The sequence below is a fragment of the Fragaria vesca genome, linkage group LG5 (genome assembly GCF_000184155.1).
Source record: "Fragaria vesca subsp. vesca linkage group LG5, FraVesHawaii_1.0, whole genome shotgun sequence".
Lineage (NCBI taxonomy): Eukaryota > Viridiplantae > Streptophyta > Magnoliopsida > Rosales > Rosaceae > Fragaria > Fragaria vesca.
Genome location: NC_020495.1, coordinates 19,645,144 through 19,671,416, shown reverse-complemented (window position 1 = coordinate 19,671,416; position 26,273 = coordinate 19,645,144). Strand labels below are relative to the sequence as shown.

Genomic DNA, 26,273 nt, shown 5'->3' with positions numbered 1-26,273 from the left:
CTTTCCCGACTACTACCAGCTTCCTGGTCCTATTAAAGAGTGTTGTTTCTTATCCTATCAAAAAGAGATAACCTGTTATTGGGGATACACTCTAGGTCTGGCTTATAAGGGCCTGATTGATGATGATTCTCTATTTGAGCTGCTAAAGACATGTATTTGTCTGATGGTTGTTTCAAAGATGGAGATTATGTGTGATGCTGAACATTTTTGTCAATTAAAAGTCCTAAAGATCATGTAATTGATTCTTTGTGCATCATATTCTAATGAAGATGCATTTTTGTGACTATATCATTGAATTATTTGATAATGAAAATTTATTGACAAAAAAAGAAAAAAAAGAATAGCATATAGTGAAAAGAGAGAATTAAGAATATGGGGTTTAAAAAAGTTAAGTTTTATGGAGTTATTGCAGAGGGAGCAGACATTTTGAAAGCAAAGGGCAACAATGTTTTCACACACTAATGGTGACTTGAACACCAAGTTTTATCACCAGCGGGCGAGTAACCAAAAACAAAAGAATGAGATTAAGGGCCGTTTTGATGACAACAAAAAAATGGGTGACATAGGACGATGAGCTAGAACATGTGATTATGTCTTACTTTGGGAAATAATCAACATCTTCTGCTCCAGACGACTATGAAAGAGTTAGGGGAGTCATTCTGCAGTTAGTAAGTTAGGAGATGAATGAAAAGCTTACAAAAGAAGTGTCGATGGAAGAGGTTCACCAAGCCTTTAAACAAATGTATCCATTGAAGGCTTCAGATTCTGATGGATTCTCTCCATGTTTTAACCAACATTTTTGGAGCTTGGTTGGATCAGATGTGGTTGCCGCGATGACGAGTTTTATTGGTTCAGAAGCTTTTGAATAGGGAGGTGAATCACACAAATGCTACTCTTAATTTTAAGGTGGAGATTTTGGAGTACATGAGCCAATTGTGACTGATAAGTTTTTGTAATCAGAGTGCCTTTTATCCTCGAGAGGTTTATCTTTGATAATTCACTAGTTGCATTTGAGATTTCCTACTTTCTTAAAAGGTGAAGACGAGGACATAATGGTTTTGGAGCTATGAAATTGGACTTGAATAAGACATATGACCGTGTAGAGTGGAGGTTTTTGGAGGAGGTAATGACTGGTTTCAGATTCTGTTCTAGATGGATTCACTAGATAATGTGTTGCATCACGTTAGTGACATACTCTTTTATTCTAAGGCCTCGTTTGGTTCATGGAAAGTAACCATCAGGAAAGGAAAATTGTTCATTTCCTACGTTTGAGAATGCTGAAAGAAATGAAATATTTTTCTAAAGGTTGGGAAAATATAAGGGAAAGTTATCATCTCATTTTCTTACATTTATTACTCACAATATATTATTGTATTATTTAAATGAACAACTTTCCGAATGATTTTCATTGTGTTACCAAACATTGGAACGAAAAGTCATCGGAAAGTTTCATTTCCCTTCTCTTTCCCTTATTGTCGGAAAAACAAAGGAATTACCTTCATTTCCGTGAATCAAGCGAGGCCTAAATAACAAGGCAAGGGGAAGACTGGTTGAGGCTTGCGGCATGGTGATTCTATACCTCTGTACTTATTTTTTTATATGCAAAAGTCTTATCCAGATTGATTGATATAGTATAGACTAACAGTCATGTTCACCTGGTCAGTTACTGACCAAGTGATTCATGATCAATCACCATTAGATCTACATCTAAGGGTTGAGATTGGATTTGGATCCAAGGGTGATTAACCATGAATCACTTAGTCAGTAACCGACCGGGTAAACACTACTGTATAGACTAAAACCCACGGCTGACCCTGTGCTAGCCGAGGCTCTAGATGTAAAAGTTAAAAGTTAATTTTCATGAAAATTTTCATTAACCAACTAATTAAAATTCAAGAGCCAAACATCATAATAAAAGTAAAAATTGACGGAAGTATAGATAGCAAATTTAAAGACGTAACTAGACCCAAATTAAATTTACAGCTAAAAATTATAACTTTATCGGGGAAGATGGTATTACCTTACCCAAAAGAAAGGGAAGAGCTGCTCACATGCGGGATGAAAATTACGGGACAAAAAGGGATGACCCGATCTGAACCGTTAGATCTTTAATGAGTAAATCTTACAGATCCAATACTGCCACAATTTCATCCCTCTCAGGACTGTGTTTGGCGAAGACTGGAGTGAGTTTGTATAGTCCCCATGTCCTCTCCACACCGTGCTACACAAAGACCCCAATTTTGGGGGGTTCACGTAAGCTCGACTTACACAACGGCAACAACAGTGCTCTCTCCTTCAGTTCGCTACTCTCTTCTCGTTCTCTTCTCCTGGTGAGATTTCTCTCCTTCTCTTACTTTCTCTTTCTCTCAGTCTCTCATCTTCAACCCCTCTCTGCTCCTCGTCTCTTGCTTTGCTTCAATTCGATCTGCGCCGACACCCCTGCCCAGGCCTAGGCCCTCAACTCCGGCAACCCAATCTTGATGACCTACGACTTGGTGGCCGTCGAGCCCATGAACCAGTCCGCTTTCGATCAGGCATGTGAGAAAAATTAGAGGTTCGTGCTCTACATACAGTGCCTTTGATTCCTTTACAGTTTAATTTGCTTTGGATATTTGAGGAAGAATTGTTATTAGTTAATTATCTGAGTTGATTGCTGAAAGTTTTGATTTTCTTATTTCTGTGCTGTGTGCTTATAAGTTTTGAGCTTTTTTTGATTGCTTGGGTCTGTGTGTAATTTGAATAATTGGTAGAGAGACGATTGTAAGAGGGATTATATTCTCCTGTTTGTATTTCTACAATAAGCTGTGGTAAGAATCATGATTTGGATGTCTAAGCGCAGGCTAAATACCTCAGATCATAGTTGGTATGTTTTCAAAATCATGTCTTTTTGGGATGCAAGAATATGTCGATAGAAGGGTTGATTTTCTTCAGTGGGTTTGTTAAGAGCAGCTGTTGATACTCGTTTGACTTTTTAGTGAAATTGAAATTTCCAGGTTAATGGAATTGGGAAAATCATACCTTAACAGTATGGAAGGTAGAGATGGATTTTCATCTTCATATTGGAGTTTTAGGACATACTCTATGGTCGTTTAGTCTGAGAAGTGTCTGATGGTTTCTTTTCAAATTTTAGTTTCTTAATGAGTTTTAAGTTTTTGCTCTTGTGTAGCTTGAAATATCTCTCTGGAATTTTCTGCCTACTTGTTTTGGAAAAAGGTTATAATATGTTTTTGAGTCCATAAAATTTAGTCCTAGACATCATCAAACATGGGATATCACTGTTAAGACTATTCTGCTCTTTAGTGCTGAGCTGCACCAAACATGGGTCAGCATTAGCATAGCATAAGCCCAAGCATAAAAAGTTTATGGACTGCTTAAAGAATTAGTCCTGCTGGATCGGTCCTCCCCTAACCCAAACCCGTTTCCGGATTATGGATTTGTATTTGATTTTGATTTTTCCTCTCTTGATTTTGATTTTTCCTCTTGATTTAGAGAGAGTGAGAGGCGAAAATCAAGCAATGCTCTCATTCCGGCTATATGCCGCCATTTCGGTCCTCTTCAGCGTCTGATACGAAAAAAAGAGAAGAAAAAAAAAAAACACTATGTGCAGTATACATAACTGTATAAGTATAACGTTAGGCTTTTAGCAGTTGACGAGTCGCTTCAGCTATGGAGGCGATGGTGAAGAAATACCAGCAGAGGTTCAGGAAGGTTAGGGACGAGATGGAGACCTGGGCCGAGCTTCAATCTCTCTTGACTTCACAGTTCAGAAATGCCTCCTCCATCATCCAGAGGTTGCAGGTCTCTCAATCTTTCTCCTCTCTTCTTTCTTTAGTCTTCAATCTCTTAATCTTCGGATTAATTGTTGGGGTTGATCAGGTGCTTCAAGATTCAAACAACTATGGTGAGGGCTTGCGTGGAGTTGCCCATCTTCAAGAAGCCGTGCTGCTGAAGCAGATGGAGTCTTTGCAAAAGCTCTTGCTTTCTATGAACAATACCTTGTATCTATCCATGTCTTCTTTTTTAAATTCTTTGATGCAATTTGACATTTTTTACTGTGTTATATAATTTATGTTCATTATAAATGTATATTTAAGAATTTTATTTAAACTTATGTTTATGAATATATCAGGGAACAGTTTCATGGTATTGTGTTGTCTCTTGGGAGGATTCATCGTGACGGTAGGCAGATGATAAAAGGTGGGTCTAGTCAGCTGAGTTTCAAACAACTGCAGCAGCGAGTTGGTGTGAAACCGAGTCTTGCAGATTGCGTAGATGGGCTCATGCTTCTTCAGGACATGCATTGCTCTGAGTATGTCAGTTTTTTTATTGTATTTTTTTTTTTTTTTTTTTAAATTTTGCATTGATAGGTTACTGGAGAATAGACTTTAGTGAGGGTGGATAGTTTAGGTCACTTTTGCGAACATCAGTGTGTTCTGTGTTGGAAATGAGACTTTAGCTCTTTGTAGTACTCGGAACAGTGGTCTTAAAGATTATCATTGTTAGCAAGTTGGAGGTTGAGGCCTCCCATGAGTTCCTTGCTGAGCTCTAACCACGTTAGTGTAGGTGGGCAAATCTGTGACAGCATTTTCATTCCTCATATAAGAGAAAAAGTTGGGTTGAGAGTATGCGTGGAAAGTTAGACTTGTCAAAATCCTATGATAGATGGAATTTCATCAAGGAAGCTGTGAAGGTGGTTGGCAGTTTTGGTATCCCTTTACTGTTGATCATGAACTGTGTCAGGTAAGTGGAGAGCTTACTGGGGGCTTCATCCCTAGTAGAGGAATGAAACAAGGAGATATAGACTTAGAGACCCCCGACCCTCCTAAGATACACTTTTCGCTGGCTTTTATCCCAAGGAAAAGTTCTTAAAAAGACAAGAGGGCTAGAAGAAACTTGACTGCCATCCCTCATGTCCTATCTACTCTCTTTGTGAAACTCCACCATTTTTAATTTTTTTAATTTTTATTGAGCAAAGTTGGCATTGAGTTGTATTACTATCTCTGTCAAAATTTGAATATCCTTCTCTTCCAACTTGTACCAGCGGCAAATTGAAATCTGGTTTTGAGGTTTCCAATTCTATCACTTGAAAATTTATCTTTTCTGTTGTCTTGTTGGTCAGCAGAGTTCATTGGAAACAATTCCAAAACTCCTTACTCCCCCAGATCAGTGACAGTGTTTTAGTAAAAATTGTTAAAGGCCAATACAGTTATCAATATTGGATGTGGTTGTGTTTATCAATTTATTTGCTTGGTTTCTTCCTACCTGAAAAAACTGTAAAAGTCGATGCTTATGTCCCTGTGGGTTTAAGAACCAATTTGAATGGAGGTATTGGAGCTAGCGGTGGCTTGATTTGAAGTAGTTGTGCTGACTGGAACCTCCACATTGATCATTTAATTGTGGAATATGATCAAAGGTCAATGGGATGAACCCCACCCTTACATTTGCTGCTCAGAACTGTAGAAGATTGTGACTAAAGTCATTTGGAAATGCTCCAATCTTCATCAACCACGCTTGTTGCAAATGTGGTATCTTAGGTGATGGGTCAGCTCACTTGAGGCACTCTCGTCTTGAATTGGCACCTGCGAGAGAGACGTGCAAATTGTGTTTTAGGAAAACTTCAGGATGATAAAGATGGCCTTTTATGTTCCGAGTACTTTGTCTTGGTTTTGGCCTGAAGATCCCCTTTAACACATGAGGTTTTGGAAAACAGTTTGAAACTACTTACTCCCCTGGATCAGTTATTGAGATTTTTATTGAAGTTTGGTGGCCAAGACTATTACTAATATTGGATGTCATTGTGTTTTTATTATTTGCTTTCTCTTCCTACCTGAAGAATCTGCAACGATCAGTGCCATCTCCCTGTGGGTTTAGAACAAATAGACTATAGGTATTGGAGCCGGTGTGGCTTGATTTGAAATAGTTCTGATGACTCGAACATCAAAATTGATTATTTAAGATAATTGTGGAATATATGATTCCCTCCTTGTTGCAAGTTTGATCAAGGGTCAATGAGAGGAATCCTGCCCTTAAATGTGCTACTCTGGTCTGTAGAAGATTGTGACTAAAGGCATTTCATAAATGGTTCAATCTCCATCTTAGGTGATGGGTCCGCACACTTGAGCCACTCTTATCTTGGGGATGGCACATGTGAGTGAGATCTGCAGAAAGTATTTTAGGGCGATCTTCTGGATGATAACGATTGCCTTTTAAGGTCCAGAATAGTATGTTAGTTTGTCTTGGTTTTGACCTTGAGTGCCCCTTTAACCCAAGAAAACAATATATATCTGAGGCTTTCATAAGCACACACTTCTTCATGCTCTCACACGCACACACTCTAACTAAATGAACTTTTTATCTTCTGGTCATATATGGATCAAGATGACTTTGACGTAGTTGGTCACTAATTTACTCTTTATTCCCCTTATCAGGTACCTTTTAAAGTCATCACTGGTTTCAGCACTATCAGAACTTACATCGAAACCCAGGTGTGTGAAGTCCGAAGTCCTTACTCTTATAAGAATAGCTGTTTACCTTATGATTTCGTTGAGGACAGTTAGTCTCTCAAATATGAGGGCAGTATCTGGTACATTAGATCAGTGATCGGAATATATTCTCCATATAGCTTACTGTCATTTCTGTCTTAACATGTTAATACAACCAACAATACCCCCACCCCCTTCCCCTTCCCCTTCCCCTCAAAACAGCCCACCATTTATTTTATTCCCCCTTTCCTAATTCTCCTTATTGGACTTCCAGTGGCATAGTCTCTGCAGATGTGTATGTCATTTTGTAGCATGGCTATATCATCCTTTCTCTCTTTTTTGTTCCTTTCTTTTTTCTTTTTTCTTTTTTTTTTTTTCTAGATTTTGATGTTTATGGTTTCTTATCTCATACTATCTGTATACTTATCTTTGATCATCACCTTTTCAGTGCCAGCGATCTGGGTTCCCTCCAGCAAATCTTGATTGATCAGCCCAACATCCCCAAGGAGGAAGGTAAGAAAAGCTGTTTAGTCTTCAAAGGGCGACAGAGACTTTTTTTGCTATGTCATTTACTTGCTTGAGCCAATTTAATTCTGTAAAATGTTGTGTTATGCTTATCTATGATTTGGTGTATCAACAAACCGTAAAGTCCATGTGGTTAAATCTGTTTTTGTAGTAATTGCTGATCAGCTATAACATTTAGTAAATACTGAACTAATGCTCTTGACTGATAAGCCTTTCTTTTTCTTCCTTGCAGTTCAGTTCATCTTTGATATCATATTTGCTGAAGAAATTTGTTGATCCTTTTTTTGTGAAATGAGCTGCGAATTTTCCTAGCAGAAATGGGAACCATTTTGAAAGCAGGAACCGCTAGGTTTCAAAAAGCGATGAGGAAAGGAGTGACAGTTGGATTCTTATATTCTGGTACTGAGAAAGTGAGAATTCCAATGGTGCTAGCAACATTCGTCCCTAGAAGTGCACAAGACGAAGACGAGCAATCTTGAAAAATCAAATTTACCAGTAATTTCAATGCAAACGATTTGATCGCTTAGAATGCAAGGAGTTAGTCTTCTTGTGTTAACTCAAGTGAGAAGGAAAATTTGTTATTTTTCCTTTCTTCATCGAGTCCTGGTCACTTTGACCAATAGAGCTTTCCATTCAATGAAATTTGTGCTGTACGATTATTTCTACTCAAGGCCAAAAGCTCCAAAGCTGTTTGATTTGACCTTCTGGTCCTGCCGTCCAGAGTACACGGTTTTAGGTTTTCTGATTTTAGCTTTTACTTCTGCAAGATCTTGTTCTTATTAGAGAATAAGATTCAACTCTTAGACTTGGAAATAGACAGGGACATACCCAATCTTAGCTACACGTCCTGCATGTGTTTAATAGTACTTGTGGTAATGGATGTGATCAAATTTCTTGGTAATTTCTAGATTTCCAACAACTAACCATCTCTTACCTGGATCCACAACTCTATTGAAAGTGAATGATGCATTGCCTAACATAGAAAACGAAAGTTCAGTGTTTCTATCAGACCCGGCTAGTGAAAAAGAATTTGTTTTCGACTGATGATTTCTCTCAAATTTAAATTAATATAGAAGCAACTTTTTTTTTCTTTTGTTTTTTTGAATCATCAGAACATAGTGTGTGTAACGTTTATCGAACATACATAACATCCGAAAATTCGACTTTAACGTCTTGAGAAAATTGGCAATGATTAGGAAGGGCAAAGGGAAGAGAGAGAAAAAACAAAAAAAAGGTTACTAGAGGCGACGTCGTTTGAGATTTTTTTTTTTTTTTTCTTTTTCGTTTAACCGTGGAAGTTTTAAAATAGCAAACTACAATTTAATACCCAACCAAATTTCAAATAACAAAATAGTCCTTTGCATAATTTCTTTAACAGTTTAGGACAAATATTTGCGTTTTAGTCGTTTTTGTCTTATATGCTATTATACTACTTTCAGTAATAATTTTTGATGGAGCATGGTGGGTCTAGAAATTTTTTTATTTATCATAATGTAAATATTTAAATCTATCCTCTATACTCAAAGGTAGACAGTTAATTTTTCATCATTGGAGAATATATTGCTACAAGATTAGAATATTTAGCAGAAGCTAAACAATCATATAAGGAATTGCGAAGAAAGAGAAAAATTTAGAAAATTAAAAGAAAGAAGAGATAAGCTTCCTAGAAATTGAAGTTCTTCAAGAAACTTTTGAACAAGACCAAAAACCTATTGATTTTTTGAGCATCGGTTAGATCCGCCATAGCTGGTATCAGAGCCTGCTTGGCTCAAAAACAGGTGAAAGAAAAAGGCTTATGCCATAAAGTTGGCTTCTCTTGACTAACAAGAGAGAATCCAAACTTAAAAATTATCAGTCCTTTTGTACTACAAAAGGCACTGACAAGTGGGAAGCGTGTTGTCATTCAAGGCACATTCAAGAAAATCAGTACTCCTTTGAATACGTTTGTAGAATATTAAATACGCTCTACGACGAACATATTCATCTCCAAAGAGAAATCGGAGTAGAAGAGCTTGATCCATCAAGACCAAGCTTAATCGAGTTCTTAGATCATTTATCTAGGGATAAGACATCTGAAAAGGTTACAGAACAACTCGAGAGATTTAATCTACGGATTAATCAACTTGAGGAAATAAATTCAAAAGTTGGTAGGCTTGATGTCAAGCTAGATTATCTAAAAAAAACAATATCTAATAGATATTGAGAGAAAGTTAGTTCGCACTGAGAATTTTGCAAACAATATTCATCAACAAGCAGTGGAACTAAGAGAAACTCAGAAAAACCTGAAAAAGCTTTTAGAAACTCTTATATCCAGAATAGGATGAATCAAAGAGTTGATCTAAAAGTAAAAAAGGAAGATGCTAAAGCTATTGGCTTTCATCGTCCTACATAAAAACTTGCTGAAAACGTGGAAGCAATAATTCATCAGCAAAATTATAGTATCGCTTATCTATAAGAGATAAGTATTGACCTCGAAGTTCAATTTCGAGAATTACACAACAAGATCTCAAATCTACAAAAAATTGTAGAAAAGATGAAGGAAGGAGAGAGTTATGAGAGGATAAATGAAGAAACACTAGCTCAAAACGTGGCTAGTAGAATCATTATACCTCCCCCATCCTCACCAATAGGAGAAGGAAGGCTAAGGTTTAGTGAACCAAAGCTTCTGGAGTGGAATGCAGCAAAAACATCAAAATCTGCAACTAAGAGAGATATGAAGATGTTAAGTAGAATCCTCAGTAAAAGGAACACAGTTCCAGTACAATTAATAAACGCTCAAGAATTTGAGTATAATGAAATTGAATCTAGTGTGCGAGAAGCATTTGCGCCTAGATTTAAATTTAACAAGATCTATAAGAAGGGATCTTTCATTATGGATTCTCACAGATTTAAGATTCTTGAGGTAACTGTTCTAGCCACAGGTGGAGAAACAGATATCAAATTGATAACTCTGAAAGAAGTAAACGAAGCTTTCCAGAAAAAATATTCCTATATGCATATTGGAGCAGTCCAGGTAGAAATAAAACTCTTAGCCAGAGATGGTATTGACTGTTCTGTTCTATGTGTCTTACAAGACGATAGAATAACATATTTTAAGAAAAGTCTGTTAGGAACGGTAGAAGCTTCCTTGTACAACCAAGTTGCATATTTCAATGTGTTTCCAAACTTCACAACACATCTCAGAGATGTTGCTCACTGTCTAAGATTGAGAATTAAGACAGATGAGATTTATATGAAAGAAGGAATGATGTAACTTGCGATAGATTATCGAATTTATTATAAGTTAATGAGTTCAAATGTAACTCCTAATACCAGGTTTTTGAATAGTCCTGGGATTACTACATCTGTGCTCACCAATCCAAAAAATAATGCTCAACAAAAACATGTCACAAGATGGCATGAAGTAACATTCCCAAGAGAATGGAATTTGACCTCTCATGTCAGACAGCTTGAAAGCTCTAATGTTTCAATTTATGAAGACATGGGAGAAAAGATAAGCTTACAGTTTTATAGGCATTCATTTGCTAATTATGAAGAAGCTAGTTCTTCTAGAACTAAATCTATCTTTCATGAAGAAATATTTGAGGAAAAAGATACTAAAAGACCTATGAAAATGCTTAGAGCAGGAGAATTAAAAAGCTTGTATGCACAAGCTGAAACTTGTGAATCCATAGAAGAATTAGAGAAAATCATGAATGAAATTTCTCAAATTCAAATTGGAAAGAATAAAAGGAAGATTCTTCCTTATCAAGCAGCAAAAGATGAGCCTCCAAGTTCATCCTCTATGGATACAGAAGAAAGAGAGAGACAAGTTCCTCCAGAAAGTGGGCATACCGTAATACAGAAGATTACAAACCATCCCACTAAGATCATTCGAGAAAAGAATATCAAACTTCCAAAAGGACAAGCTCCTACAGAAAGAATTGGAGAACGAAGTTCTCAGAAATATATCCCTATAGAACCCAAATGGGGACAATCAGTGTCCGAAAGAGGGGTTTATCTGGATTTAGACCAGGTAGGAGATAAAAGAAGGACAATAGATAACTAGGTAGCTAGTTTAAAGCTAACTCAGGCTCTAGTGTTATCAAAATTTGCCTATGAGGATGCCCATGCATATTATGAGTCAACCTTAATTGGAATAGTTCATAAGTGGTATCAGTCTTTCAAAAGAAGTTCTCAATGGACTGATTGGGCAAGCAAGTTAGCTCAGACTAATAATCCTTTAGACTTTCCAGTACCAATCTACGCGCAATTCTGTGGAGATATCACTAGGCATAGCGAGTAGTCTAAAGAAAGAGCGAAAGCAAATATTCAGAAATGAGTATTTGTAACATGAGATACTTTGAGGAATATACCAATGAGTTCCAAAATTACTTCTGCACCATTGGAGATATTGAGAATGATGATCTCATCAGAACATATTATAGAAAGTTGCTAGAACCCTGGAACGATGCAGTGGCACAGTCCTTAGAAGAAAACCCTCTTCAGTACTTTACTGTAAGAGGAATTGCAGAAAGAGTTAGGGATCTCCTAAGAAAGCAATGCACAGAGAACAGAAAATCCAAAAGTGCCAAGAAGCAACTCGGAGGAGTTGAGAATATGTGTCTAAAGATATTGGATACTCCAACACAATGAGAATGTCATATTCCTACAAAAAGAAAGCACAGAAGGAAGTTCTCTAGCACCAAGCATGATACAAAATTTGCTTCTAAAACGAAATATAAGTTCAGGAAATGCCTAGATATAAGAAAGAACAATCTTCTCAAACTTCTCCTAGAAAGAGATTTTTCAAAAGAAAAAAGAAAACTAATTTGTTTTCTAGAGAAGTAAAGAAATGCAGATGTTGGCTTTGCAAAGCAGAGGGACATTATGCAAATGAGTGTCCTAAAAAGGACAAAAGAAATTCTAAAGCCTTAATTGCTGAATATAATGAAGCAATAGAGTATGCTAATCTAAAAGGCTTTGAAGTCGCATATTCTGATGAAGAGAATGAATCAATATATTCTCTTGAGTTCCCATCAGATAGCGAGACGGAAAGTTCTTCAGAAGGTTTTGAAGAAGAAGAATCTCGAAGAAGATATAAAAACGATGAAGTTTGTAACTTCATTAAGCAAGAACAAAGAATCAAGGAATCTCTTGATTCTCTCAATCCTATAAGTAATAATCCAATACTTGGTCTGGCAAATGATAATCCTCTTGATCCCATAACTGTTGTAAGAAAGGTCAATCCTTTTTTAAAATTACTTGATGCTCCAATAGAGCAAGCGCAAGTAATACCAGTCCAGACAAGCATATATAGTAATTATATTACTATAGGTTTGAAGTTTCCCAATTACAAGAAGTATCATCTACATGTATTTGTAGATACTGGTTCAGGGTTCAGTCTTGCTAAAAGATATGCAATCCCTGAAGAATATTGGGAAAAATCTCCAAGAACAGTTACTGGAGTTGCAATGGAAGAAAATAACATAGTTATGGATACAATGGCGCGAAATGTAAAAATATCCTTAGGAGGAGAAAATTTTACCATCAAGATTCTCTGGCAGTGTGAAGGCCAGACAGCTGATTTGTTGATTGGAAATGACTTTCTTCTTCAACAAACAGTAATTCAAACTCCAGAAATGATTGGGTTTGAGAAAAACAAAAAATTCTATTGGGAATCCCGATTAATAGACGCAGTATGCGTTACTAGTGGTAAATGATTTACCGACCAATATCAGAAATCGCCAGCGAAGAGTGGTGATTATAAGCCAATTTTAAAGCCAGTTTTGTTGCTACAAGAACAGCTTAAAGGGCATAGTGAGATATTGGTGAATGAAGCAACAAGTTTAGAAGACTCTGATTCAGAGGAAAATTCTGAATATCAAATTTCTAACAATGAGAGTTCTGATGGAGAAGAAGAATACATCAGAGAGCATAACCTAAAGGTATATGCTAACAAAGTAGAACAAAAGAAAATACCAACTCTCACGGAAATAGAAAAATTGCTGAAACCAGTAATCAGTGAAGAGCCTCAACTGTATTGGGAAAAAGACCCAATATACTGTCAGCTAAAAATGCATGATGCAAATGCTATTTGCCATGTTAAGGCCATCCCTCATTATAGGGAAGAAGATAGAAAAAAAATGGAGAATCAGATCCAAGAACTTCTGGAAAAGAAGTTAATAATATAAGGCCTTCAAACAGTCTTCATCATGCCCCAGCCTTTTTGGTAAGAAATCATGCAGAATAATTAAGAGGAAAAGCCAGAATGGTGATTGATTACAGGAATGTAAATAAAAAGACCGTTAAAGACGGTTATCAAATAGCTCAGGTGAGAGTTCTCATCAACAGGCTTAAAGGAGCAAAAATCTTCTCTAAGTTTGATGTAAAATCAGGCTTTTGGCAGGTGAAAATGCATCCTAATTCCATAGCTTTAACATCCTTTGGAACTCCTCAAGGGCATTACGAATGGTTAGTTATGCCATTTGGTCTTAAGCAGGCCCCGTCTATTTTCCAAAGGAAAATGGATAATATCTTCAAACCTTATTCAGATTTCTGCATAGTTTATATAGATGACATTCTTGTCTTCTCTAAAACTATGAATGAACATCTAAAGCACCTAGAACAGGTGTGTAAACTTATTGTCTAGAAGGGAATCATCCTTGGACAAAAGAAGATTCACCTTATAAAAGGAGAAATTAATTTCCTTGGCATTCATGTTAAGGATGGAGAGATTCGTCTCCAAGAGCACATTGTTAAGAAAATCAGTCAATTTCCAGACAATATCCCTGATGCAAAATCTTTGTAAAGATTTATGGGAGTTGTTAATTTTGCGATAGACTTTATTCCGCAAGTCAGTGGTCTCACTACACTTCTCTCTCCAAAAACAAGTTCTAAAAAGAAATGGTCTTTCACAGAAGATGATAGTAATACTGTCAGAAAAATTAAAAATTTAACAAAAAACCTTCCTCCTTTACAGTTACCCGAAGAAGGAGATTTGATCATCTTGCAAACAGATGCAAATGATTATTACTGGACAGGAGTTGTGTTAGCTGTTGCTCCAGATACAAATAATGAAAAGATTTGTAAATTTCTATCTGGAAAGTCTAACACAGCAGAGTTAAACTATTCTACTGGAGACAAGGAAGTCCTTGCCTTAATTAAAAGCATTAAGGGTGCCGAGACATTCTTATTGTAGTAAGAACTGATAACAAAAGAGTTAAAAATTTCAAAAATTACAAATTAACTGATGCTGCTGATAGAGGAAGAGTTCTGAGATGGAAAATGTTTTTAACCCAATATGAATATGATGTTGAAATGGTTGCAGGTGACAAGAACTATTTGCCTGACGCTCTTACAAGAGAAATGACGATGTTCGAAAGAGAAGGTCGCAATCCAAGAAGTCGGAAACCGGTATCAGAGGAGAAGAAGATTTGGGAAAGATCTAAGAGCGGTGATAAAACCGTAGGACCTCTCCATGACGGACCAGGTTATCAATACATTGTTTCTTATGGAGCTGCTGAATCAAGCCAGCCTTCGGAAAGAATCAAGCCAAGACTAGATCAAGGATGAGATGAGTTTTCAGACCATTCTAAAAAAGATGCAGATCAGTCAGTTACTTCTGACGAAGAAAAACTCGCACATGAGTTCTTGCTGTGTCCGAAAGGCTGACCGGTCTCAGGGGAAAAGACCGGCTAGCCCGTCTCAAACGGCAGACGGTAAAGGCATATCAAGTCCGTTTATGGCTGTTGCTTTGCCAAAAAGTAGAATCGCCTTTTTTAAGGCAACAAAGTCACCTTTAGTCACTAGGAAGAGGGTTATTCATGATCAACCTTTGAAGATCTTTCAGAAACCAGTTTTCAGGACAGAAAGACTATTGGCCTTGAAGCAGAAGATTATTATTGATAATATTCTGCATGCTTTCTATGAAGAGAACGAAGCTCATTTGCTTCAGACACTTAAAGCCTTGACATAAAAACTATATGGATTCCATACAAAGGACAAAGGCGTACAAGCATAAAATCAAGCAGGAAATTTTAAGGCTGTTTACCTTGAAAATCCTGAAAGTGCTAAAATTCCAATGCTAGCACTAAAAGAATCTAAATGGTATAAGTTTCATAATCTCTTAGGAGAAGGTAAAGATGTTCTTCCAAGAACATTATCAGTAGTTCCTGGCCCATATTATGGGAGATACTTGGTTGATGTTCAAGTTGAGCATCCTCAAAAACACAAGTTGTGGCTTGTGGAAAATGGTTTTGTTCATAACCTTTGGACAAAAACTAATGAAGATTTGAATGGATTTCCAGATATAATATCTGAAACTGTTAAGAACATTAGACCTGATGGATGCATCTTGAGATTAAAATTCATCTCTACTCCTCCATAATGGACGGTAGTAGATGGATAAACAAATTACATCTCTCCTCATCATTTTGTCAGGTTAATCCAAAGTCCTGTTCAGAAACCAACTGTTGCAGATGGCAATGGTAGACCAAATCAAAGCATCCCGTGGATGAAAGCTATGACAATAGCTAATATCAAGGATGTGGTCTTAAGAGACTATGATTCAAGTATTTTGGCAAATAGAGAAAAAATAATGGTCACTTGCTATAATCATCCTCCACTAGAGAACTGTGACTTTTTCACAGCTCTTATGAGGAAAGAAGTTGATTGCATTCTGGCTACCACCACATGGCTAGAGAAAGTTGAGAAGAATGAAAAGTATAAGATTTCTCATCCTTTTGATTCAGACCTGGATGATGAAAAAGATGACACTGCATGTGATTGGGAAAACAGTGGTCCCAACTTTTCAGCAGGATATGAGGAAGATCCAGAAGAGTATCACAACATAGTAAATATGTTGGAAAAATGAGCGGTTGCCGACGTATCAGGACAAACAACTTTTCTTTTCAAAAGAAGCTGAGTGGCTGCCGACGCATGAAGACAAAAGACTTTACTTTTTCAAAAGTAAAGTTATCAGGATAAGATTCCTCTATAGGTGTTTTTTTTTTTTAGTTTAAGTGTCGCTCCCTATATAAGGAGCCTTAGGCGTCTGGAGGAAGACATGAATCAGAAACTTGAGATAGAAATTCTCTTAACCGTTCTCAAGAAGTAAGATAGCCAGAATACAGTTGTCTAGTATAGTGTGAGAATAATAGAGTGTTTATTGTGTGGTGTGCTGTAATCATCTGGTGTGGAGTGCTGTATATACAATATATAAGATATAATTTCGAAAAAGAAAAAAAAGAATTTACATGCTACCGGGTAAACAAGTTACGAATATTGAATAATCTAGGCCGTTAGATATATTCATAGTTTTATTACATCCAACGGTCAAAAATATTCAAAAAAGTTGATGTATACTATGCATTAACTCATACTAGAATTTTCCCTAAGCTATATATATATACTTATAGCAAATGTCCAAATTCAGATGTTTTCATCCTTTATCGGGTAATCAGCTAGCTGTTTACCTAAGAGCGAGGCTCTGGATTTTATATTTGTATTCATGTTTGAATAAATGAATTCTATCTTGTGTCCTATAATCCGTCACAAAAATATCAATGTCTAAGATAATTAAGTTTGTTGAGTGTTTTATAATTCCTATGTTTTGCTTGTTAAAATTACTTTGTTAAGTAAGTGCTAGGAAGTTTTACTATACTAAGACAACAGTGATTCTGCCAAGATAAGTAACCAGAAAGACAAGGTGTCGTTAGGTGAAAAGATGACATGTTGAAGGCTAGTTCTTAGGATAGTAAATCTTAGACTTATTTGGTAAAGTAAAGTAAAGTAAAGTAAAGTAAAGTAAAGTAAAAATAAAAATAAACATAAAAATAATTTTTTTTTTTTTTTGTGGAATAGGACTAAATTGTTTAAGTGAAATTGTTGTGGACTGAATTGTGAAATGAAATATTGTCGGGTAGTGTTTTGTAGTTAAAAACAGTTGGTACCCGCGCGGGTAAATGGGGTCGGCGGCTGGTGAAACTGAGGGAGTTGCTTCAGTGTGTTTTGTAGAGAGAGAAAGAAAAGACTATTCTCTCAGTCAACCAACTTTCTCTCTCTCTACAATTTCATTTACACATAGAAGCAAACAACAACCCACAAATGATTTCTTCTTTTTCTTCTCTCCTTCCTCGCTTCCTTGTTGTTGCTCTCTCTCTCTCTCTCTCTCTCTCTCTGTTGCCACCAAGGCCTCCTCCTCCCCCCTTCCTTTTGGGTTTCTTTGGGTTTTGCCTCAAATCTCAACCCAACTTCTCCCCACCATTTACCGTCACAAACCAAACACGACCCTAATGTCCATGGAACAAGATGAGCTTTCTGTCCTCCTCTGCTCGTATCTCTGCACTTATACTCTGATGACCTGAATTGGGATTCAATTGGGCCAACACCAACTTTGACTACAAGTCTCTGTAAACAAAGGTATGCTTCTTCTTTGATTGTAGCTCTATTTGATTGAAGCATGTGTTATATTGTAATTAGATTACCTGAAACAAAGACATACTACTTTGACCAATCTGTATCCACTCTTTGTTATAAGATTTAGATTTGCGCTGTTGTTGTACTTCATCTTATTACCCATTCCATTGTTAGTTTAATCGATGCTTCTTATACCATTTGTTATTCAGTGGGAATCAATTTTACTATTTCCTAGGAGATGACATCAAGTGGTTGATTGATTACATTTTGATGGTCTGCCAGACATTAGGATATGAAATTATATATTATGCCTTCAAATTCATGGGTCTAAACTCTCTAATAGGGTATTGCTTGACAGATTTCCTGTTTAAGTTGCATCCCTTTTATTGTTTTTATCTGTAATGTTCGTGTAAGTACAGCAAACTTGGATCACTTCTCACTAATTTCTTATGATTGTCTATTAGTTTCAAATTGATTTAGTTGAGTGATTTACAATTACTGGCAATTGGGTTTATATGTGTGCTATATTGTTATGTTGTAGTTGGTGATTAGCTGAGATGGCTGAAAGCTGGCATGGGAATTATGACACCGGCAGCCAGTCAGATGACAGCTATAGATTTGAGAGACTGCACATTGAGCCTATTTATGATTCATTCTTTTGCCCTTTAACCAAGCAAGTTATGCGCGACCCCGTTACTTTAGAAAATGGGCAAACTTTTGAGCGCGAAGCAATTGAAAATTGGTTCAGGGAGTGCAGGGAGAGTGGAAGGAGCTTACAGTGTCCACTCACACTAAAAGATCTAAAAAGCACTGATTTGAAGCCTAGCATAGCTTTGCGAAACACCATTGAAGAGTGGAGTGCTAGGAATGAAGCCGCTCAGCTTGATATGGCTCGTAAATCACTAAATTTGAGCAGTTCAGAAGGTGATATTCTTTTGGCCTTGGAGTATGTCCAGCAAATCTGCAAGAAAAGCAGATCAAATAAGCACATTGCACGAAATGCCGGACTGTTACCCATGATCATTGACATGATGAAGAGCAGCAGTCGTAGAGTTAGGTGTAAATCTTTGGACACCCTACGAATTGTTGTGGAGGACGATTCTGAAAATAAGGTAAGGTAGTTCTGTACGTTTCACTTTTCCTCTTTTCCAAATAAATTTTTCTGGTTTCCTTGTATATTTGCTATAATAGAGCCTCTCATTAAATTTTCTTTGATCATAGGAAATATTGGCAGATGGGGACACCGTACGCTCAATAGTGAAGTTCTTGTCTCATGAGCAATCTAAGGAGAGGGAGGAAGCTGTCTCGTTGCTATATGAACTATCCAAATCCGAAGCCCTATGTGAGAAGATTGGTTCAATTCCCGGAGCAATTCTTATGTTGGTTGGAATGACAAGCAGCAAGTCAGATAACATTTTGACTGTTGAGAAAGCTGAGAAAACACTAGAGAATCTGGAGAAATGTGAGAACAACGTGCTACAGATGGCAGAAAATGGTAGACTGCAGCCTCTTCTGACACAAATTCTTGAAGGTACTTGCACTTCTCTTATACTTGATGCTTTTTCTCAATGTGTTTCTAAATGCAGGACAACAAGGAGGCAAAATACTCCTTGGCTAACTTCTCTCACAGTAAACAGACCATAGCTGTAAATAGGGTAGATAGCATTTCTTCCTTGCATTCAGAAGAAAATTAGAAAGTCCTCTTGATTTTGAATAGCATTCTTCTTATGGGAAAACTTTTCATTAGATTTTACCGTGATAGTTCTGTAGTTGTCCATTTCCTAACTTCTTGGGCTAACTCCTGTGCCAATTGTTACATCTCTGCCATATCTGACTAAGTACTTCGGTGTTATATTTATTAAGGAATTATTTGAAAATTCGTCAGACTAATGGTTTAAATTTGAGCTGTACTTGTTCATTCATTTTTTTAAATTTTTTTTTGGTAATTTAAACCAGGATACTCCTGTTTTATCTTCCTCATAATATGTTCTCTCGTTGAAATGTGAAGCATCAACTTGTTTCGTTAATTGTGATTGCAGGCCCTCCAGAAACTAAGTTATCAATGTCTAATTTCCTTGGTGAATTAGTTTTGGATAATGATGTCAAGGTCCTGGTGGCTAAAAGTCTGGGTTCATCTTTGATCAATATTATGAGAAGTGGTAATATGCAGTCAAGAGAAGCTGCCTTGAAAGCTCTTAACCAAATTTCATCTTGTGAGGCAAGTGCCAAGGTACTGATAGAAGCAGGGATACTTCCTTCTCTGGTCAAAGACCTCTTTACTGTTGGCCCTCATCAACTTCCTATGCGACTTAAAGAGGTTGCTGCAACAATTCTTGCTAATATTGTTATCTCTGAGTGTGACTTTGATTCGATATTAGTTGGACCTGATGACCAAACACTAGTCTCAGAAGACATAGTCCATAACCTGCTACATCTAATTAGCAACACAGGACCAGCAATCTCATGCAAGCTTCTTCAGGTTCTTGTTGGACTCACTAGCTCTCCCTCTACAGTTCTGAGTGTTGTTTCCGCCATTAAAAGCTCTGGCGCCATTATTAGTTTGGTGCAGTTTATTGAAGCTCCACAAAAGGAGTTGCGTGTGCCTTCCATTAAACTTCTCCAGAACCTCTCCCCAGACTTGGGTCAGGAACTAGCTGATGCTCTACGTGGCACAGTGGGCCAACTTGGCAGCCTGATTAAAGTGATATCAGAAAATATTTCAATCACTGAAGAGCAAGCAGCAGCCATTGGCCTCTTGGCTGAACTTCCAGAGAGGGATCTGGGACTTGCCCGACAAATGCTAGATGAAGGTGCCTTCCAGCTGGTGTTTTCCAGAGTAGTTAAGATCCGACAAGGAGGGACTAAGGGGGGCCGCTTTGTCACACCATTTTTAGAAGGCCTTGTACGGGTTCTAGCAAGGGTTACGCTTGTTTTGGCTGATGAGCAAGCTGCAGTTGCACTCTGCCGTGAGCTTAATGTTGCTGCCCTTTTCATTGAACTTCTTCAATCCAATGGACTGGACAATGTACAGATGAGTTCTGCTGCAGCATTGGAGAACTTATCAGAAGAATCCAAAAATTTGACAAGGTTTCCGGAGTTGCCTACCCCTGGTGTTTGTGGCTCAATTTTCCCATGCTTTGGTAAGCAACCTACCATAAATGGACTATGTCGGCTTCACCGTGGGATGTGCTCGCTTAGAGAAAGTTTTTGTCTCTTGGAAGGACAGGCTGTGGACAAACTGGTAGCTCTTCTTGACCACACAAATGAGAAGGTGGTCGAAGCAGCCCTTGCAGCATTGTCTACTTTGTTGGATGATGGTGTTGATCTCGAACAAGGGGTTTTAGTGTTGTGTGAAGCAGAGGGAGTCAGACCCATTCTGGATGTGTTATTAGAGAAACGGACAGAGAATCTGAGGAGGAGAGCAGTTTGGGTAGTTGAAAGACTCTTGCGGAGTGATGAGATAGCCTATGAAGTATCTGGAGATCCAAATGTGAGTACTGCACTTGTTGATGCATTCCAGCATGGTGACTATCGAACCCGACAGATTGCTGAACGTGCTCTGAAGCATGTTGACAGGTTACCAAACTTCTCTGGAGTGTTTCCAAATGTAGGATAGCAAGCTTCTAGTGGTTTGCAAAGCTGCAAATGGGAGGGTATATATTGCTGTATACAGATTTGTTTTCAAAGTTGTTCATTTGTTCGTAAGGAGGAAATAACCATTAACTTTGGTTTTTGTTCATGAACTACATCTTGTGTAGCATTGGGAAACTTGGGGGGGGGGGGTGGAATTCATCTCTTATTGGTTTAATAGTTTTGTATGTTTTGAGATAATTTCTTTTAGTAGGTTGAATATTATTTGCATACCATGTTTTGAACTCTGTTGTTCTCCTCCCCATGTCACTAAGCGTGCTTGATGCACCTGTTTAAAGGTGTGTTATGTTCTTTTTGCTTGTGACCAAAAACAAGAACCGCAGATGGAAATATGGCTTACGTTCTCTACATAGGCCATGCCGTATCCCCACCGGTGGGGATCGGTCCCGCTGGTGGACTGTCATTTCACCTCCAAGTATCCTAGAGAGGTGTCTTTAATTAGATCTAGGGATTCTAGGGTAATAGAATTTTGTACTTGCTAACCATTTCCGTTTCTTTTATTGGGAATTGGGGATTAATATTAAACCACAAGGGGAAAAACAACCCTTGAAAGAACAACAAACACAAGCAACAGCCTCGACAAGAGAGGAGGACCAGGTACCATAAGCACAAGAACTTCAGCTAAGGAGAAGAGGCTGCTGGTCCCAGTTAGGTGGATACCTCCCACTGCAGACTAGAGAAGCAACAACGTGCCACTTTATATGCCTTTCTACTGATCCACGACCAGTTGAAATGCCAGGTTAAAAGGAGATGACGGACTTTCAATCCAGGGGGATTTCGTCTAAGAGAGTTGATAATATCTTGAGAATCAGAAGAAATGAAAATGTGCTGCAAATCTGCAATCAGAAAGTGTTCGCAAGATACACAGCTTCTCTAACTCTAATAGCCAAAGCTTTTGCAGCCAATGCAGAAGGGGTCATCATCTTTATTGCTCTGCCAGACTGCCACCAACCAACCGACCATTTGAATCACGAGGAATTGCTGATATTCCACATAAAAGAGTCTTTGAACCATGATGCATCAGTATTTATTCGAATGGCATTCAGAGGTGGTGCAATTCTTCAGAGGCAAGTATGATGTTGCAATTGTCTTGGAATGGGAATCCCAGGCTTGCTTGCTGCAATATACTCATTTGCTGCATGACAAGAAGACAAAGCAATCCTGATACACAATCGCATTAATGTTTCGAACGTCACCAAAGAAAGAAAGATACATGTGTAGCAAAATCAGTCTATTTCTCTAACTGTAAAAAGAAGTAATGCTCTGGAGAGGGCCTTTATAAGAGAAAGGATGAGCTAACCAAGCACTTACAGTCCAAGGAAAAGTCAGAAGGGCGTGTTCAATTCATTCATCATGATGCAAACACATGACACTCAGCAGAGGTCGCAATGTGTCTTCTATTGGAAAAATACAATTACAAATATCCCTTCTAACAATTGCATCGGATGTCAAAAAAGGTACAACATATAATTCCCAATTGAAATTAACAGTGTTTTAAACTGCTGCTCTCTTTTGAATCAACCAATCTTGTACCAGATACCAAGATCCTACAGTGAAAAGGCAAGTGCCTGAAAATATTGATACTTTTATTGCAAGAAAGCCACCAATAAAAATTCAATACAACAACAAGAGCACACAAATTCAATTTGGTTTCAAAGTATGAGGTGGAAAATTAACAAAGGTGCCGGACTTAAATTACAGAATCAATATTTGCATGTTGGAGAAGAAATTACATCCAAGAGCACATGAGGATGGGCATATGCATACCAGATCACGTTCTTCAATGTTTTCTGAACTCCACTGAAATATATCACCAAGAGACACATCAACTGTACCCAAAGAATAAAGGATACACGAAGGTACGCCCCAAAAATGGTGGGCTCTTGGATTTGCCAGCAGGTACACCCCAAAATGGTCTTGTGAGAGAGGTCATGATCATCATTCACGAGTGTAATTTCCTGTTTCTGTGAGTTAGAACATACAGAGGATACAGTCATCTGTAATTTACAGATGCAGCACAGCCATCGATTTTGTCATGCAGGAAGAAGCATCCAGTTCACGAGTAACATGGTTCCTTGAGATATGACTCCATTTCATCCCCATGTCAGACACATCACATACAGTGAAAAAATCCAATACTTGACCAAATATTTTGAACATCTCAATGCCAAATATCAGATTTCCATCTGCAATGAACCCAGCATTCCAGTCCATTGGAGCATCAGGATGCACAGAGACCTCATACCAGTTAAGATACATGAGATCTAGCTCCCATAATTTTCTAACAGCCTTGTTTCTCCGGCCTATTTGACCATCCCCTTCACACCACAAGACAGAGAGCATGAACAGCCGGCCATTACAAGATACCAGTTTTGGGTAATATTCATGAACACGGGGTGGGAAGGGACTGGTTTGGATCCCAAACCAGAAATCCCGTTCAATGTCATATCCTGCAAGTTTGTCAGTTTCAGAATAGACATAAAACATGCCGTTACAAACAACCCCAGAAGCAATGACCCCAAAGTCCAAAGGCAACCTTTGAATTTCTGTCCATTTATTTGATACAGAATCATATATCTCTCCAGAATCCAAAGGTTCATCCCATTGTCCAAGACCACCTACAGCAATGAGCACAAATCTTCTATAACCCTTCATGCCTGAGTGATCATTTTTATGTTTGATAAACTTGTATGACCTTCGACTGGTCAAGATTGAAGATTCATTTCCGTCAACTGCATATCTGCTTTGACGCCTCAGGGACAACCTGTGAGGATCTTCATAAACATCTGACACCCCACCAACCCGTGACCTGGGGATACGCCTATCTTGTCGATTGTGGTGGCTTTGAATGATTGAAAAATCAAGACTGATCTCAGAAACTCCTAATACAGGTGTTGATCTTGCATGCTTCATAGATGCAACTTTACGCCAAGACTTAGTTAAGGGACTAAACATCATTACCCCTCTGTGTGTCTTAAATGAGCTCCTATCCAGCCTCCCAGAATTGTTCAAGCTAGAACAGCCTCCAACAATATAAATATCATCCTGGATGCTAGCAACAGAAAACATGAACCTTCCCTTTAGAATATCAGCATCTATCCCGTGCCATTGGTTTGAAGACACATCCAACGCATGTATCACACCAGAGCAATAACCATTTTTGACAGCACCAAACAGAAACAACCACGGATTTCGATGTGAACCTTCCCGTCTCATATGAAGAAATCGAGGAGTAGTAGTCAAGCATTTCCATTTCTTACACACAAGGCGGGCGGTCATGAGACTGGTTAGTGGGAGCCTCACCAAGCACAGTTCCAGGATATCATCTGGAAGAAATATGTGCATTCTGCTATGTCTTATTGATTCTTCAAGCTCAAATTCCTTTCTGTAATGTTTCTTCCAAAATCGCTCCCTCACCCCATATGAGAAGCAATCCAGCCCAGATTCCTCAGTGCCACATATAGGTCTGTATCCCTTTCCTTCATCACTGGCACTAGACTTCCTCCTCGTACTTGGATCCCCAAACTCATCACCTGTGTCAGCGCCTACTTTGCACCCCCCACCCCTACCATACAAGGTAAGACATCTCAACGATATCCCCTTCAAGACATCCTCCTCTTCTCCAGATTTCTGACCCTTCTTCTTCACTTTCTGGCTAACACTTCTCATCAGACGCCTTGACACCCTCAAAGCTGCAAAATCTTGACGAAGAGATTTTTCATCAGATAGTCTCCCCAAATACATTCTGCTCTTTAGTCATTGATAGGTAAACTAAAGCATACAGTCATGCAGAAGTCATGAACCCTGGTGGAATGGAAAATATATGCATAAGATACTCATCAAGAATACGTTCCCAATTGAGGAAAGTAAAAACACATATCTACAACTTTCCACATCTTACTCATAATATAACCAATGAAAGCATGTACCACATACTCAACATAAGTCATGTTTTGGGGAAAGTCAAACAATATCATCAAAAAAGGTGGAACAAACAAAATAAGCCGATACATTTCCCCTTTCAGTACATTACATCTGAAAAAACTGAGTTGGGGACAAATGGGCTCTATAACAGCTTCCAATTCAATCACAAAACCAGAAATTTGAAACCTTGGCATTTACAGCATTCATAGAATTAGATACCTTCACAGAAGGAAAGAAAATAAATGAAACCACAATGACAAGTGCATTACTTTGATCCTTCTCAGGTTTCTCAGCAACCAAACGGAGAGCAAAAGATTACTAATTTTCCAAATAATTCTACACAACAATACAAAACCAAAAAGAAAAGCGAACAACTCCAACATGAACAAGACGAAATCCATGACACAATCAATAATCTCTGCTTATACCTAATCCTCCAATAACAACACATAAATCCAACTGAAACAAAAGAACCAAACTTTATTAATTGGGTTGCCTAATAAAGGTTGCAGCTGAATGAAATCAATACCCTTAATGAGATTTAGCACCATATTTTTCACAGAAACATATGCAGAGCTCTGTAGAGGTTGCAGAGAAATCAAGTAGATGAAGTTGGATTGAAATGAAAAGCTGAAAAGAAGGAAGAGCAAAACTTACAAAGGAAATAAGGGCATTGGCCAGAGAGAGAGAGAGAGAAGAGCGATCTGGGCGATAATGGGAAAGAGAGTAAAGGGAAGAGAGAAAGAGATAAAGAAGCTATCAATGAATGTGAGAAAGATAGATTCTTTAGATGGGGGAATGAGATTTTGGAGTTTTTAATGGGAAGAAGAGATTGTTAAATAAATAAAGCAAGTGACCCAAAAAGAAGGTAAGAGATTTATATAAATGGGTCTATTTCGAGAGGTGGTTGGTCGTGGCTGTGCTCCGACAAGTGGTGGTCTCAGCTCTCGCAAATCGCAATCACTCTTAATCACTCCATTTTTGTTCGAGTATGAATAATGTTTTTTATATAATCTTTTCTTATTTTTGTTTTTTTATGCTATTTTCTTATTTTTGTTGATTACCAAACAGAATTTGATTTCATACTGTGTAAATAGGCATTTTCCCAAGAAAGGGAAAACGCCCAAATGCACAAAAACAGGCAAATCAAAGCCCACTTGAATGAAAATCTTATGTCCATGCCCATTTCAATGATTTTTAAGTAAAAGACAATTCTATCCTTATCTCATTCAACTAACCTATCTATCTCATTTATCTCACCGGATCTCAAAACTTACTACACCTCTCTCTCTC

General features: G+C 37.8%; 3 protein-coding genes across 3 annotated transcripts; 2 read left to right on the top strand and 1 right to left on the bottom strand.

Moving 5' to 3' along the window:
* The first annotated feature begins 2,176 nt into the window (after positions 1 to 2,176).
* Positions 2,177 to 7,706, top strand: LOC101298894 (uncharacterized protein At5g43822-like). The gene is made up of 8 exons (XM_004300081.1): positions 2,177 to 2,330; positions 2,448 to 2,554; positions 3,648 to 3,798; positions 3,877 to 3,998; positions 4,130 to 4,309; positions 6,429 to 6,485; positions 6,931 to 6,995; positions 7,240 to 7,706. The coding sequence occupies exons 3-8, from the start codon at positions 3,667 to 3,669 to the stop codon at positions 7,281 to 7,283; spliced, it is 600 nt and encodes a 199-aa protein (XP_004300129.1). The 5' UTR covers positions 2,177 to 2,330; positions 2,448 to 2,554; positions 3,648 to 3,666; the 3' UTR covers positions 7,284 to 7,706.
* Positions 7,707 to 17,962: 10,256 nt separating this feature from the next.
* LOC101298607 (U-box domain-containing protein 43-like) lies at positions 17,963 to 21,220 on the top strand. The gene is made up of 3 exons (XM_004300080.1): positions 17,963 to 18,517; positions 18,627 to 18,936; positions 19,445 to 21,220. The coding sequence occupies exons 1-3, from the start codon at positions 17,963 to 17,965 to the stop codon at positions 21,019 to 21,021; spliced, it is 2,442 nt and encodes an 813-aa protein (XP_004300128.1). The 3' UTR covers positions 21,022 to 21,220.
* A 1,381-nt stretch (positions 21,221 to 22,601) lies between these two features.
* Positions 22,602 to 25,679, bottom strand: LOC101298319 (F-box/kelch-repeat protein At5g42350-like). Its single transcript, XM_004300079.1, has 2 exons — positions 25,638 to 25,679; positions 22,602 to 24,748 (listed from the first exon to the last, which is right to left on the bottom strand). Exon 2 carries the CDS (start codon positions 24,723 to 24,725, stop codon positions 23,061 to 23,063), a length of 1,665 nt encoding a protein of 554 aa, XP_004300127.1. The 5' UTR covers positions 24,726 to 24,748; positions 25,638 to 25,679; the 3' UTR covers positions 22,602 to 23,060.
* Between the last annotated feature and the right edge of the window lie 594 nt (positions 25,680 to 26,273).